The 17,186-nt window shown below is 39.0% G+C and overlaps 2 protein-coding genes across 2 annotated transcripts in view; one reads left to right on the top strand and one right to left on the bottom strand.

Annotated features, from left to right (window-relative positions):
* Nucleotides 1-84: 84 nt before the first annotated feature.
* On the bottom strand, nucleotides 85-7,308 carry LOC117811577 (multiple inositol polyphosphate phosphatase 1-like). The gene is made up of 6 exons (XM_034681932.1): nucleotides 7,258-7,308; nucleotides 3,200-3,457; nucleotides 2,929-3,123; nucleotides 2,345-2,442; nucleotides 915-1,045; nucleotides 85-606 (listed from the first exon to the last, which is right to left on the bottom strand). Exons 2-6 carry the CDS (start codon nucleotides 3,414-3,416, stop codon nucleotides 228-230), a joined length of 1,020 nt encoding a protein of 339 aa, XP_034537823.1. The 5' UTR covers nucleotides 3,417-3,457; nucleotides 7,258-7,308; the 3' UTR covers nucleotides 85-227.
* Nucleotides 6,923-17,186, top strand: part of zgc:91976 (uncharacterized protein LOC492359 homolog) — a 28,286-nt gene continuing 18,022 nt past the window's right edge. The window contains exon 1 of the mRNA XM_034681931.1: nucleotides 6,923-7,060. The gene's annotated coding sequence lies outside the window, so the exon portion shown is untranslated. The remainder of the gene's footprint in view (nucleotides 7,061-17,186) is intronic.

The raw sequence follows: 17,186 nt of genomic DNA, 5'->3' as shown, positions 1-17,186 counted from the left end.
AACAATTAACATCTTGAGATTTTATTCAGGGCATTTAAAGTGCCCTCTTAAAATGCAAATGTTATTGAGAAGCAAAGGGTTCAAAGCAGGACACAATTTTAGAATTTCCAATGCAAAACAATTTAATTCTGTTCAACCAGCTACATTATAATAGAAGGAACCTAGGAGCTAATCCTTTGTATCTTGAATAGAACCAACTACTCCACCATCACCACCAGTCTGTCTGTCTAAACTTTGTCAGGATTTATGAACAGCTCACACTCAGCCTCAAAGTCACAGCCTTGGAGCAGTTCCCTGTAGTGCTCCCTGACTTCCTGATAGAGCGGCATAGAGGCCTCCGTCAGACCAGGGAAAGTCACAGGCTTCTCATTGAGCAGCGGCTGCAGTCTCAGGTCACCACCCCCACAGTCGTACAGCACCAGGAGTAAGTTAGCAGCGTAAGGTAACATGTGGCTGGTGCGGAAGGTGCGCTGTGCTTGTGTGGCGTAGTTAGTGGAGGTCAGGGTTTCGTTATCCTTAAAGAAGCCAAGGAGGGTGAGGAGGGGCAGGAGGGTGTCTGCATGGCCCACCTGGATGGTCACAGGTTCAGTGACCTGCTGGCCCAACCTATCAAGACAGAAGTGGCTCAGAAATTATCACACAACTTCTGATATAGTATATTTTTGTATTTTAGAAGAGTGGAGTGGACGTAAAGCAGGTGCCGCAAAGTAATGTGCACCTTTGGTGAGAAAAGCCAAGGATGTCAAACGTGTCAATACTGCTTTTATTTTTCATTCTTTACATGTGTAACTAAGCATAAAAACCGACGTGTATGAGGGAAAGGAAGATAATGACTAATGACTTTTTAATTTATTCAGCTAAAGATGTTCATCACAGCCTCTGTATCGATTTCAAGTCTTCATAAATTCACATACTTGTTCTCTCTTGCGGCTTTGTCCAGTCGACTAAACACATCATGGAAGAGGATGCAGCTTGACTTGCTGTTAATGTCATGACCGTAGCCTCTTTTCCAGAATTCCCTCAGGTCACTCGCATACTCCATCACCTGTGAGTGCAGATGTAGCTCAAAGACAAGCATATGTGGGCGTGCTTTGTAGGAGGTACTTTTCAGAAGAGCATCCCATGAGAGTTTGTTAAGCAGATGACATTTCAGGTCAGAATGTCAGGTCAGCACGAAACACAAGACACAATCGCTCTTTCTTGTAGGCATAATGTCAAGTGCTTTCTCAATGAATGAAGCGCAAACAGAGAAGGAAATACATGTCTTTGTTGTTGGTTTTTCTATTATAAGTTGTTCTTCATAGCTCCCATCCCTTTGTGTTAGGGCATTTGAATAAGGTTGAAGGTGCTCAGTACCTCTGACCTAGTTTAGATTGAGCTATTTGTTTACTTTATCTTGTTTGTGTTGGACTGAATAGCTGTAGTAATTTCTGTACATTCTTTTGCCCCCATTTGACCCAACATGCCCCTTCTGGTCAACCCAAACCTCAAGTACCTCATGGCTTGTTTGTTGTGACCAAATAAACCTAAAACATATTCCTAAAATAAATGAGCTGCCTCTATCCCTTACCTTTGAAACAATGTGGGAGACTAGCTTGGGATACATTTGAGCAATATTTACACATGTTCAAGAACATCTTGTTACTTGGTGGCAGAGAGATAGATAAATAAACAGACTTGTTTGGGCAAAAGAGTGCACACATTTTCTGCCAAAGCTGCAGAATTGTTCAAACTAACTTGCATATTTCACAGAAGAAACTTTAACATGTCACATATAAGAAAGTAAAGACATAAATAATAAATGAAAGATGCTTAAATGACATTTAGATCACTGGACACTCCAAAACAACAAACAATTAAAGGCCAAAATACAGAAATGCACTTTAAACAAGCATCTTCTGGCTAATTAACAAGCTAATTCAACCCACAGCTAACATTTGTTGATGTTGCACTGTTCTTCATACTGTGTATGTTTTTTTTAAATAACCAGGTGCAATTTTATCCGTGCAATAACATACCTATCTATTTATCAGATAGAAGTGTACATAGTGTGTATATATCCGTAATAGTTGCCATATTTTATTCTATTCTATTTTATTTTATTCTATTTTATTCTATTTTATTTTATTTTATTTTATTTTATTTTATTTTATTCTATTCTATTTTGCCTTTATCATTGCTATTATTATTGTTATTATATTTTTTAACTATGTTAGTACATTGTTGTTTTCCCCTGTCCCGTGTTGTAAGCAGCTGTAACAAAAGAATTTCCCCCAATGGGGGACCAATAAAGCATATCTTATCTTATTCAACCCATCTGAATCTGACCACCAAATTCTCCTACCTTTGCATCGTTCTCATCGAAAAGCTGACACCAGGGGGAGTTCACCTCCTTGATTGCAAATTCATAAGCACACAAGTAAAATGCAGCCTCAGCCAAATCTGCAGGAGAGGTTAGGATTAATTGTTTGGTTTGAATGGGAAATAACAATGAACACAGAGACATTTAATAACCTGACAAACCAGACATGTGACATCCTTTCAAAATACACAAAAGTCACTATTCTTCAATGTAGATACACTTCAGATGCTTGGAAACTTAAGTATCAATGTATGAAGATTGTAACAGTTGCATTGTTTCTTCAATCTATGATACCTAAATGGCGCTGGTGTCGAGGCCTTATACTGCAAAATTTGAAAATAGCTCCACCTACTGGTCATTAAATCCTGTGCTGTGATTTGATGTAATGTCTGTTAACTGATACTCACTGTTAAGCCAATATGCACTTAAATCAAAGACTGTGTCAGGCTGTGACGCTGGCACATATTCAAAGCTGAGTATCTGTTTGGATAAGGGTAAACATACTCCTAAATCATGCACAGAACACATTCAACAGGGTCAAATGGAAGTGTTTCTGCAGCTACAACCATGTGTGATGACACTGTACGGCACCCTGAGCCGGTCTGCAATCTTCTCCTGGACTCTCCTCATCTCTGGTCCCTGCTTGAATTTTTCCACCTCCTCCACAGCTGAGGAGTTTTTATCAACTTCCTCCACAAACTTGGTGCAGTGGTCAAAGAACCTCATGAGGGCATCGTTCACTGAATGGTCAAACTCCTGATCTGGGACAACAGAAAGCAGCAGGTTAGGATAAAAATGAGTGCCACTGAAGGATTGTAAACATCATCATGGTTGTACCTGTAATGGCCCACAGCTCGGTCAGTCCTGCCTTGAAGGACAGTGTGCTCTTGACACACCTGTGTTTTGAGCTGGTTATGAATTTGATGGATCCACCTCGGAGCTTCCCCTCTGAGATCAATGAGGGTAACAGCTTTGATAGCCTCACAGCCAGGTGCTTGAGGTCGTCCACACCTTTCTGGACGAGTCTGCCGTCCATGTCCTCGGTGTACCACATCGTCCACTGGGTCTGGATCTCCTGCAGCCAGCTCTCTTTACCTGTTGCATTATACAGGACAATGTTGTAAAGCTGCTGCATCTCCTTGATGTTTTTGGTGGTAGGGAACCTCGTCCCATGTCTTATGATCGCAGTCAGATGAACTTCTTGACATTGTGCAGATGGAGGCTTCAAATCAGATCGATTCACAGCCAGTATGTCCTCTATCAGATGTGGATTCACTTCCTCGTACCTTCCTTTTGTGTTGAAATATTTGGCGATTGATGGTATGTTTGGATTGTCCTCTGTGTTCACATAATGGAGAGAACACGAGGAGAAGAGGAGGAATGGAAGGACAGATTTCCAGAGAAACATCAGCATGATCCTGCGGAGATGAGGCTTCAAAAGTAGCTGTCACTTAAACTTTCCCAAACCTGTAACATCTACGTGATAGTACTACAAATGGAACAGAGCAGAGTCCAGTACTGTGTTTACCCGAATTACCTCACAGCAGCATGCTCTACAATGAAGTTAACACACTATGATCTTGCACAAAAGACACTGACTGACTTCTAATAAAGAACAGAAAATGAAACTTTTTACAGATTTCTTGAGATTAACAAGATTTATTGTAAACCAAGTCAGCAAATGTAAGAACTCTTGTAGTTTCATTATTAGCTTGTTTCTTTATGTCAAACATTGACTTGTGTTTTTTCTGTTCATAAACCTCAATTTTTCCCTGCCAAACTGTATTACTGATAATAACTGTGATGTATTTATTTTCATTTTTCTGTGATATGTTTACCTCATGTTACTCAACCCCTTTATTAAAAGTCAAAATGTTTTATGTGGTTCAAATATTAAGACCCCTAAATGGCCCTTGCATGTTGGGGTACACCTTGGCCATCTGTAAATTTTGATATTATATGAAAGTGAATTTAAGAAAAGACTGAAGAAGAAAGTATGTGTATTTAAATAATAGCTTTAGTGGTAAAGTTGTGGCTGAACTGACATTTACAGCTTGTATCACATGCATTAAGATAAAGGTTTTTTACGATGGTAAATATTCTTCATGAGTGACATACTTGACTGTAAGAGACAGTATGATAGGATTTTAGAAAGATAATTCAGGCATGTACATGATAAAATCAGCAAAGAGATTAGATGTACCGCTTTTTCTAATGGAGGCGCCAAAGTCAGAACAACAGGAGCTTTAATTTATGTTAACTTTGCAGAATTACCCACTAAGAATTACATGGTTAAAACTGACACAGTGGGGGTTAATAAAGAATTAACAAAGCACTGGGTTAACTTGAGCAACCCACCTTTTTAACAAAGCGCTCAAATTATTCTTACCTTCCTCCTGGGTTCAAAACAATCTGTTGTGTGGTTTTCAACACAGTTTAACATCCACAAAGTGTCACAACATATTTCCCCCCAATTTGTGGTTTTAATTAACATATTCTTCAGTCAGCTCTCTGTGAAGATCCTCAGTCGTGGGCATGGAAAGCTTAAACCAAAAGGCCTTGGTTATAAGTTCTTGACATTTCACCGCTTACTCATAAAATATGCATAAAATGCTTTCCTTCAGAAAGAAAGAGGGTGCCTATAAAGGATTGAGACCTCTATCTTGAGACCTCTGCAGGTCATGGACAGACTATTCCAGGTTAAACTGATAACACCCTAAGAGGTGAATAAAACAGATCAAATGTTGATCCATGATTAAGGCACATATCAGTTAAGGTGGATAAGGATTTAACCTGAGAACAGTAGATGATTTTTGGGACAATAAAGGAGAAAATGTACTCAGTGAGTATAAAAGATATGCCAACTGAATGATCCTGTCTTATCAAGAAGTATAGACTGATCAGTGGTATCAAAGTAATACTTATTAAAATGTGCTCCCACTCCCCTGATCAGATAATTTTTAATGACTCCTTTATCAGTTGAACGTGTGATACAATCATATGATTATTGTCTTCAAAGTTGAATACTGTGGAAAAAGTTGATAATTTTGTGGAAATGTTGCTTTTAAACATTTAAATCAGTTTCACCCCTACAAATATTTTACCCATTTCATTATATATTGTATCCTGATGTCTCTCTGGATATTGGTAGTTTACTGATGTAATAATTTGTTTAGCTATTTTTCTTTGAATATATGAATTCAATTGTTGGTCGTATCTCTGTCATCCATGCTTCCACTTTTTAATTTACTATGACTATTTTTCAAGCCTTCACCAATAGGTGGCTTCAGAGGAGGCAGATGAGAGTTTAGCTCGTGCTACTCCAACGCTGCATTTTCTGCGTAGTTGTCACATTTGCTGCATTCAAGTGCTCTTTCTGTGCTCCAACATAAGACTTCACACATGGAACTACATGCTGAAACCATAGGCTGACTGAAACGCATTTTCTGCCAAACGAAATCATTGTAGATTCTACTATGTGACGGAAGTATCATAATCTGGGGGGTTGTGTTGAGATATACGAGTTTATACGGTTTATACCCCGTAATTCATGCTTTTATCACATCACCTGTCATTTTATGTTCCAACCCGATCACTGAGGTCCTCGCATGCTTCCCTTTTAAATGTTCCTCGTGTGTCTCACACAGCCACCGGCCAGAAAGCTTTCTGTTTTCATTTAATTTTTAGCCCTGGACTGCATTATTATGTTTATTTTATTTATTTATTTATCATTTTTTACTATTTTTACTGCTTTTACTATTTTTACTATTATTTTAATCATGGCTTTACCATATATGTATCTTATTTAATTATTTATTTATCTATTTATTTCTTGTATTCATCTGATCTTGTTAACGCTAATTTTTTTAAAACTTTTTTTACACTATTACTTATTTTATTAATTTAACTGTATTGATTTTACTTTATTTTTAAGTATTTTATTTATAATCATGCTTTTTATAATTTTACCATTGCTTTAGTTTTCTGTCTCTCTGTTATTCTGTGAAGCACTTTGGGCTGCATGCTTTTATGTATGAATGGTGCAATATAAATAAATACGGAAGAGGATTAGGGCCACTGGAAAAACTAAGGTAAAAAATGTTTGTTATTATTATTCTGAGATTAAAGTCAGAATTCTGAGATTAAAGTCAGAATTCTGGGATTGACTTTAATCTTGGAATTCTGACTTTAGTCTCAGAATTCTGACCTCAATCTCAGAATTCTGATTTAAATCTCAGAATTCTGACTTTAATCTCAGAATTCTGACTTTAATCTCAGAATTCTGACTTTAATCTCAGAATTCTGAGCTCAATCTCAGAATTCTGACTTTAATTTCAGAACAATAACCATAATAAAAAAAACATTTTGAATTTTTTTTTTCCAGTGGCCCTAATCCTCTTCCGTATTTGTATGTATTAAAGGTGCTATTTAAATCAAGTTGAGTTGAGTTGAGTCAGACCTTTTTTTATTCAGAATATGAGCCGTGTTGGAATCGGAATATCCCAAACCTTTTTTTTCCTGACTGTCCATGAAGCTAGCACGGGTGACGTCACGAAGGGAACTCCCCGCTTCTCCAGTCACAAACCGCCTCCCCATGAAAACACCGGACAGACTCACAGAGGGATTCATGCCACATTGCGGCGATAACCACTACCAATAGAAGAAGAAGAAGAAGTCCTTCAACAATTCGACGACAAGGTAAATGCATAACCAAACACGTTTAGCACACTAGTGTTCCGTAACACTCAGACGAAGCTATATAGAGGCCTCTTTCCTCCCTGTGTGGTGATGGTTTTGCTCACGCTGAGGTATCTGTTGGTTCTGCTGTAACGTTAGCTCTAAACTCCACACCGTTGTATTGTAATGTGGCGTCTCTCTCTTGGTATTCCACATACCTCACCTTCCCGTTATATACTCAGCTCCACCTAACACCAGCGGTGCCTGCCTGCTGGCCTTGTGTTGCAACATTTAGTGGAGAGAGAGAACACCCGTTATCGTTAATCCTGATCCAACGTGATTGGCAGGGAAGCTACACTTTAGTCTGAACTGTGCTCATTGAAATGCTGGGGCTGCTTTTATATTCAGGTAATAAAAACGGATGATTATTTAACCATTAAGCTAACAGTTTGCGCCAATTCCCTGGAAGAAGACACGACCCCAGCCCCAGTTTATAGGCTCCCTTTCAGCTAACGAGCTAGCTAGCTTAAAACACTGAAGACGCCAGCTTGCTATCTATTTTTAGGTGGTCAGACTGTAAGCTCTTAAGCCACACTTTACAGTCACTGTCGAGGCCCTTGTTGTGAATGAAAGGTATGTTTTTGGGGCACGTTAAACCACCTGTGTCAGCTTGATGTAATGCTATTTCCCAGGTGTGTCCATGTTTTGTTACAATGGCAGTGAATAGCCAAATATATCCTCATCTGATCTTCCTCTCTTTCGTCTCTGTAAATATTAACTCAGAGCAATAACTGTAGTCAAACATTTGTGTATGCTCTGCCTCAGTTGGGTCACATTTGAGATCTGTTTTCCTCAGCAAAGAAGATGGGCGGAGAGGGTGAGAGGATTTGGCCTCGTTTTCCGCAGACATGTCTCTTCCCCTTTTGGGAAAAGAGGGGACAAAGTTGGTCGTGGATGTATTTCAATAGGAAAAATACACGTCTGCCTTTACAAGCAGGAACCAGTGAGTGACTCAGTGCTAACTAAAGTGGAAAAGCAACCCAAGAAACCAAATTATGAAGTCCAAAACTGATTAAGTGACTGGTTCATTTGACATTTATCCATCAGTGACTCATAGATCTATATTTACAAAGTGAATTTCCACCCTCCTGCTTACCCTGCATCCACAAAGCCCACAATAAACTCCCAGTGTACTGACAGATGAGCCAAGACAGACAGTGATTGAAGCGAACAGGGAGATGTCTGTGCAGCGGATCTGGTGAGAAAGCAACTTTTCACAGACATAAACACAGTGACTGTAGTGAGAGTCAAAAGGGAGGGGGGGCAAAATGTTAAAAGGGAGTCAATGGGGTTTATTGTTGGTACTGCATACAGCGCAGTTGCAGAGCGAGCCTCATTACTTAAGCAAGGCATGTCAGAGTATCAACAAGTGGAAACAATGAGTTTTCTGTAGGCTACGCAGCCCATGATTCAACATTGGAGAAGTGTCTCAGCTGAAAAGCAAACCTATTGGCCAATCACAGCGTTTGTCTGTCCTGGAAAAAGCAGATTTTTGGGCAATGTTGTCTTTGGAGTGGTTTCTCAAAACAGACTAAGTTGTTTCTAAAGCTTTATCTACCCTAATTAATACCACCTACTCTGATACCTACTCCTGCTTGTTTCTTTTACTTCAATTGGACAAGTTCATAATGAAATCAGCTCATCTTTACTGGATATGACTCAGTCAGAACTTCAGATACAACCTGCCTTATCTAACGGATGTGATCATCCCTCTAAGTGCTATTTATACTTATTTGTAACTAGTGTTTGAGGCCAGTTTCACACATTTCTGATCTTAATTTTGAAGGAAAAAACAAACTGAAGCATAGGGAGTTAATAAATCAGAAAAGGCATATAAATCAGTTGTACAAGACAAGGGCAAGAGATAAGATTTAACCCTAGAAGCAATGGGAGAGTTACAGCGAAAGATCAGACCAGATAGAGACACTACAATGAATGCTTTGAATGTTTTTAATTTCTGAACGTCTGTCTGTGACAAGATGGAGAGGTAAAAGGGGAAAAGTCTTTCGTCACACGTCTCCTCCTCCTCCTCCTCCTTTTAGTCATGTAGAGGGAGGCTCAGTTTCTAGAATCCACAACTACGCTGTTGCTTTTCGACTTCAGTAAATAACAGGTGGGGCCCCCAAACACTGATGTAATTGTGCATTGTGTTGTTACTCCTTCACATCCTTGTGTGCCGATTAAGTAGGCAATGCCCCACCCTTCTGCCATGTAAAACAAAGTTTGCATTAAGTGCGTGGCCATGCCGTTTGACTGCAAAAGCTGAAGAAAAATCTGCTTTTGGATTCAAACATTGCTTCATTAGTTCCTTGCGAGTGCTTCAGTTTGTAGGTCTAAGGGAAATAACCCAGGTGTTTTTATTGTTGTTGTCTTTTCTCAGTGTTTGAACAGCCTCAGATGTTGATGAAAACCAAGCATGCTTCCTCTGACGTTAATAAATTCAATCAATCAATCAAGCTTTATTTACATAGCAGCTTTCATACAAATCAAATGCAACCCAAAGTGCTTTACAGCGATTGAAAAACAAGAAGTATAAATAAAACAATGGCAAGACATATTAGGGGAAAATAATAAAAATTAAAATAACAAAATAAAATAGAGACTAATGCACACCAAAAATAAGATATGTCTAATTAAAATAAGATAAAGCATCAAAATTAAGAATACAAATATTTAAAATAAAATAGATTTAAAAAGGGTAAGGATAAGAGTTGAAAATAAAAATTAAGGCTAAAAATATCAATAAAACTGAGTGGATAAATAAAATAAATGAGTAAATCAATAAAAATAGAATAAGATAACAGTTAAAATTACTGAAATAATAAAGCAACATTTAGATCAATATTACAGAAAAAGGTAATACAATTGTTAAACCCTACATAAAAGCCAGACTGTATAAATATGTTTTTAGTTTACATTTAAAAGTCTCAATATCTCCCGCTCCCTTCACATTGACACATTTGAAATGTATTTACCTTTTTTTTTTTTTTTTTTTTAAATAGATCAAATTTTCTAAATGAGGGCATCTGCTTCTCTCTGTATTTGCAACAATTACCTGATGGCCTCGGTCTGTTTGTTACTCCACCCTGTAGTATTACCATGACTGTGCCAGCCAATAGCCATTCATCATTTGATTTCCATTATAGGTTCTGCCTCCAGAGCAACAACATGTACTGGCTTTAATCTTGTTAGTTCCATAATTAGAAACACATGAAGTTAAATTGCTGCTCACATGATGTCCCAGTTTCCTGTGGCCTATACTCCTTTTTTTCAAATCTAGGCTAGTAGCACTTGCTTGGATGTAGCTTATTTTGTGTTTTCAGACAGTAAATTATGCCACAACAAAAAGCTGAAATTTTAATTTATCCTTGTGGGACAGAAAGGCGGTGTTTAAGCAGTCTAATGTCCTCTTACTTCTGTGGGCTTTGTATGAATATGCGAACGAGTCGCACAGACTTCTGAATGAATGTGGCACAGTTTGACAGAAAGAAAGCACGACTGTGTAAGGGTTTATGTCAAACCAGCTGATGCAGAGGAATAGTCCTGATGAGTGTGTGGACATGGGCGGGGAGCGGGAGTATTTGAAAGGAATTTTAAGTGGTGCAAGCTGCCCCCCCCTTTGTCATCCTGCTTGTTGTTAGTTTTTTCCTTTTGTCTTGCCAGCTTACACCTGAGCCAAGAAAGCGTCTGTTCTGACTCGTTTCATGAAATCTCCTCTCCTCACTGCATTCCACGTGTCTATCAGCTTTCACAGGGTGTTTGGTGTACATGCGTTTAATTGCACATATGGGCTCAATCTGAACCCTCCTTTCACCCTACCACCCCTCCCCTTTTGCATTGCATAGGGGAGGGTGTCCAGTTTCTTTAAGGGATTGAGGCACAGTGGTCATTTAGCCTTGTATAATATGTGGACAACCATTAGTGAGTGACAGTGTACAAACCATGGTCAGTGTGTCAATGTGGTGGACACAAGCAGGGTTCATTTTGTCTTTGAAAGTGTGTTCTGAATAGACCTTCAGAAGGAAACCCAGAACAAGGGGAGGGAGGAAGGACTAAAGGGGGGGGGATTTAAGATTAGACCCAATGAGCTTACTCACTGTACACCAGCCCATGCCCTATTTTTTTTATATTTTGGCCTATTTTAAATGCAAAGTAATGCTGCCTTAGTTGCTGTATTGGGATTGAGGCGGCCTTATGGCTTTGAATTTTAGGGTCACAACTAGAGCTGGGCGATATTGAAAAAGGAGATCACATCAGTCTATAATTAGCAGGATAAATATCAATGTTACATGTATATTTAAAGGCAGATTTTTGGTCCTGAGTGAAAATTGTTAGCTTGTATCTGGATTTCGTTCTCTGATCAGCTTCTTGAATGCTTTATTTTTGACGGTGTTAACAGGAAGCAGGTCTTCTGTGTAAGATTTTCACGATGGTCACGGTGGATATTTAACGTGTTAGAAATGCACAGCAGAAGTTGTCTCTGTGCTCTTCTTTTACCCACACCCTGGAAGTATATTTAACGAAGTGTGTTAAGTTAATAGTTAATGCTGAGTCGACACAGTGATAGACTAACGACTCTGCTTTGAGTTGCTAGGTTTCTTCAGTGTCGCTGTCACTCCATTCAGCTGTGTTTACATTCCACTCCAAACTTCTTGCGACATGATTGGCTGTTCAATGCTGTCTTCTACTCCTATCTAATGTTGGGTGGCAACTAGTGTTTAAAGCACATTAGTGCCCCCTCTCTTTCTAATGGTTGGGGGTGTAATTACAGGTTTATTTATATCAAACATTTATTATACATCTATTTTTTTAATACTTTATTTTCTGCTTTTCATATTTTAAACAGACATGATCTACATTATACATCACTATTGAGAAAAATTATATCGCGATAATTATCGTTATCGAATTATCGCCAAGCCCTAGTAACAACTGTTGTTTGAATGAAAAACATGCAAAGATTGAAACATTACAATGTATGTGCAAGATGCAAAGTTGTTAACTGAGGTTTTATTTATTTATTTTATTTTACCTTTATTTTAACAAGTAAAAATGTTTGAGAACCAGTTCTCATTAGGTGCATTTCGACAAAGAGTTCCAGGGTCTTTTAGCCCCCAGAGCTACTTTACCCTGAGCTAAAAGGTTTCTCTACCCCCCACTGTTGTTTACGTTTCGACTGCGGACTGAAGTCCCAGGTAGATAGTGCAAATCAGGCCAGTGACATATGGAGAAAAAAATACATATTAAATTATATTTTGAAATCTTAAGAAATAACTAAACTAGTTTGCATTCCCATGAACTCCCTCTGTGTTTCAACAATTGTGTAAACTCCACAAACACTGTTACGTTCAGCCGAAAGTCCCAGGACTTTTGTAAAGTACTACCTCCAGAGCAGGGGCTTTTCAGGGGGGAGATTATCTACACTTGAACTAAATTTAGACCCTGGTTCCTCCGGTCGTAATGCAAGTAGTTCAGGGGTAAAGTCCCTAGTTCTGGGGCAAAGTTCCTGCAGTCAAAAAGCCCGTATTTACAAACATGACCTGGCCTGACCTGATATAAACAAGGACTTCTTTATCCCCCTTTCTTTGCTGGCTCCATACGGGTGATACATACACAGAAATATAGAGACATATTTAAACTTAATGTATGTTAGTAGAACAAAAAGAAAAACTGAAATGTCCAGGATTTAGTTTTAGACAGTGCTTTAGGCGTCTTGTAGTAAGAATAAATAAAACATTAGAATGATGGGAATGCTGGAAGGAGGTAATAATAAATTAACTTATGAATTTATGGAGTTTCAAATTTGGCATTAGAAGACTTGATATTTGAAATGAAGTCAAAATGGTTAGTATTTTTTTAAGGTTTTTCTGTCAAAGCACCACACTTGGCTGACCGTCAGATGTCTCAGGAAATAAAAATGGAGCCTTGTATGGAAACAGTCTTTATGACTATAGGAGAGAATAAATGATATCTTACAGACTGATGACTCTCTGTGGTTGTGGGCTTCAACAAGGCTCTCTTTGCCTTACCCTTTGGTTGATCTTGGTTTAAATTTAGTGGTTAGAGGATGCAACAGTGTGTGAATCTTTTTAAAGTAGTGTGACTGAAAATGAAAACAACCAGAAACAGCACCTGGACATTGTGTGTTTAAGGTTACATCCTCCCAGGTGCTTACAAAGTACATCTGAAATTGATGTGGAGATGTTGCAGTTTCTCTTATGTAGAATTTCTTATTGTGAAGTGGAGTTCAAAGTTCATCAGACACATCTTTGTAAATGATTGCACAGATAAAAGAAACTGAGAAAGTCCGGTTCAGACCTAGATGTGTTCTATAGAGCACTTCATGAAGGTCTCAGAACATGATCAAACAGACCTGTAGAAGGTCTAAATACGGCCTGCTTTCTTTGTAACGTGTTGTGTGAAGAAGGGAAACATTTATCACTTTCCTGCTTCATGCTTTCATCTTGTCTTAGTACTTCAAAGTTAACCAACAAAACCACACGTGTTTGTTTCTTAACATGCAGATTCATTACAGGTCTGTCAGGCTGTCAGTCTTGTTGACACCATCTTCTCTAGTTGAGATAGTTGATAGATGAAAAGATAGGCTGAAAGCGTTGCTGCATAATAATTACTCCCCATTGACAAAAAGTCCCCTGTGTATTATCTTAGATATCATTTCTGATGTGCCTGCAGCCGTGCACTTGAACTCAGAGGCCTGGCAAGTTGTGTGTTTGTTCCTCTGGGGCTGTGAGGGGCTGACATCCAGATAAGTGACTCATAAAACCACAGGTGGTTTCCTCATTAGCAGACGGCAGCGAGCAGTACAGGGGTTGTTGTGCCGTTCAGTTCAACTCCCCTAAGACCTCTGCAAGAGCAATCTGCACTTTATTGGCCTGTCTCATCTTTACCCTCTGCCAAACACAGAGCTCTGTTAATTAGCAGACTGACTGGACATAACATTGTTCTGTGACGGCAGTGTTACTAAGGTCTGCATGATGAGAATGTTGCATCATGTAATTCTGCTTTTCAACTTAAGTGATTTAAGGGAGGATACTCCATCGAGGTAAGCAGCTGAAAACTGAAAAAGCAAAGGAATGGAAGAAATAAATACTAAAGAAGATATTGTGTCATGCAAAATGTGTATGTCGGAGTCCAGAGCTCATTGTTTTAGTTTCCATGTTCCTGTTAACCATTTTAAAAAGTTGACAACCCATGCATGGTACATTCAACAGAAACAACAACAGCAAATAGGGTAGCAAACCTGCATCTTTTAAGACATAACTGCATAAGATACGCACATTAGGAGTTAGGGCTTTGATGACTAAGGAAAATAGTAGGGATGCAATTGGCTGGAAAGTGCATTTTCGGTTGTCTGCCAAAATACTTTTAACACCGAAACAACACGGCCGAAACAGAATATAGTGATGACGCTAGCAAAAAACGCGGCCAGTACGCGCTTGTCTGGATAAGGACCAACATGTCTGCATCCGTTATTCCTTTAATTACAGCACTAAAGTGTCTTCTAAGCGTCTTCTTTTTTGCCTTAATTTCATGGGACCAGACATAGTCTTATAAAGTGAAGGCTCACACTACTGAACAGAGAAGTACTTCAGACTCACAGTGTCCAGTTTTCTGCCTGCTCATTCTTATTGAAAACAATGAGCACATGTACGTGATCAGGTGTCAGCTGGGAGTGCAACCGGGTTAAAGGCCAGCGGCAGAAAAGCCTAGACGGCTCTGATGTTGCTGGTCTGCAAACATAGCGTACTAGCAATTCCCACCAGTCTGTCAACTTTGTGTCCAAAGGTGGGAAAATGTTCTTTTTAAAGTTCTCAACCTTCATGTCCTTGTTGGCAGCAGTTGCGTATTGATCCTCCAGCTGATTCACATTGAAACATGCTTTAAACTTAAAACACCTCCCTGATAGCCTAATGTAATATGAGACCACATGTTGTTTGTTCCACGTGGCCGAAAATCTGCTTGAGGCTGGCTCCGGAAGTACCGGAAACCGCATACACACCAATTAAAAAAAAAAGATCTTTACAGCAGAAATAAACATGTTTACAGCCTGGTACAAAAGACGAGTGCAGTCTTCCAATAAGAGGCACAGCTGACTGCAGGAACACTGTAGCTGTTGGTTAGGAGGCTCAAACTCCGCCTCTTTACGTCACACTGGCTTGACGGCAGCAATATGGTTGCCGCCGATTGGCCTCAAACAGTTCTTCAGAAACAGATGGGTGATGTCACAGATCCTACGTCAATATTTTATTCAGTCTATGGTTTCGAGTAATTTCTTAACAATCAATTAGTCGATACCTGATTCATTGTTAACATCCCTAATTCAGACTTCACTCATTTCTTGTACCAGGCTGTAAACGTGTTTATTTCTGCTGTAAAGATCGCCTCCTTTGAATTGGCGTGTATGTGGCTTTCAGTATTTTTGGAGCCAGCCTCAAACAGACACTCGAGGAACTGCAGTTTCTAACACTTTGGCATTGGCATCAATTCTCGTGGTCGGAGGTTGCCACTTGGTTTAAAATCAGATTGGCTTAATAGCTGCATGCTATCTCTAATATGCAAACCACACCATGAGTACGATTGGCAATCATATCGTCAGTCTGGCAATCAAAGCTCATGTCTGCTTTCCAACCATGCAGAAGCTTTTAAGATAAATTTTAAGACCTGACGTGTTGCATCAATGTATTCTACAATACTCTGAATATTGTTTGTTTGGTTGGCAAAAGCAGCAATCGCCCTCCAAACACCTTCAATTTAGTAGCCATGGTTACAGTTTGATTCGACTTGAAACAACCCACACTGGACAATGGAATCATTTGTTGAACCCAGCTTTTTTGATGGGAACATTTTGAATTTCCAACTCAAAGTGTAGTGTAGTTATCTGACTAAAGTGAAGTGCAGTATTCCCAGGCAGCAGTAGTGGGAGGATGTTATGTAATGCACGTGTTGGAGCTTCTGTTGCCAGCTGGTATGGCTAACAGATCGATTATTCACTGACTAAAATAAAAATCCGACCTCACTGCTGTGGACTTAATTCATAGTAGATCTACCCCCTCAGGGCCACCTTCCTCATTTATTTTTCGTGCCTTGACTTGTTTGTGTGACCGTGTTAAGATGTTTGTAGCTTCTCCCTCATAAGATTGTTTGTCTTCGGGCTGTTTTTGACATTTCTCATGAAAGGAGCATTTCCTGTGGCTTAAAAAAGTATCTGCTATCACAGGAAGCTAGGTTTTGTTTCCTTGACCTGTTCTCCAGGATTTCACTGAGTGTGTGTGTTTGGGGCATGTGTTTATCGACATGTTAGATATATTAATCAGCCTCTGTTTCACTGTGTCCTTGAGATGAAGAGTAATCTGTAGCTGAAGACGGATGTGATTTAAAGAACACACTCTGGACAACTTTGGGAGTAAACTTGTTGCAGTAAGGTTTCAATACAATGTGTAGAGGTGTTTTATCAATTTTAAGTCAATGAGAAGGTGGACACTATTGAAAACACTTACATATCAAAATCATTAGAAATTAACACAGTAATGAAAACATTGACTAGAAATTAAGGTTAAAGGTAAAATAGAAACGCTGTATTGAACTGAAGGTTACATGTAAAAGGCAGAATGTTGTCCTTATATTAGACTTTATGAAGACATGTAATGGGTGCTATCAAGTTTGTGACCTTATTTTTGGAATTCCATTTTAAAAACACTTGAAATCCAAATCTGAATAGCTTTCTAAATGTCTTATTTGGGGTTTTATATACATTAAAGAAAAGATCGAGAAAGTATTACAAATAGGCTTGAACTTCAAGGTTCAAGTTAATCTTTATTACCCCCAAGGAGTAATTTGTTGAAGCAGCAAGCACCCACAAAAGAAGAAAACATACCCTAGTTTGAAATATTGCCTTTTAGATTCAGTAAACCTTTTGAGGAGGGGTCATTTTGGCTCTATTGGATAGGACCGCTGAAGAGAGAGAAAGAGAGTAGAGAGTGGGGGATGATGTGCAGCAAATGGTCATGTCAGAAGTCACACCAGCAACCCATGCATCAAGGACGAAAGCCTCCCAACATGGGGTCTG

This window comes from Notolabrus celidotus, chromosome 4, assembly GCF_009762535.1.
Source record: "Notolabrus celidotus isolate fNotCel1 chromosome 4, fNotCel1.pri, whole genome shotgun sequence".
NCBI lineage: Eukaryota > Metazoa > Chordata > Actinopteri > Labriformes > Labridae > Notolabrus > Notolabrus celidotus.
This window is presented reverse-complemented; position numbering and strand designations above follow the sequence as displayed.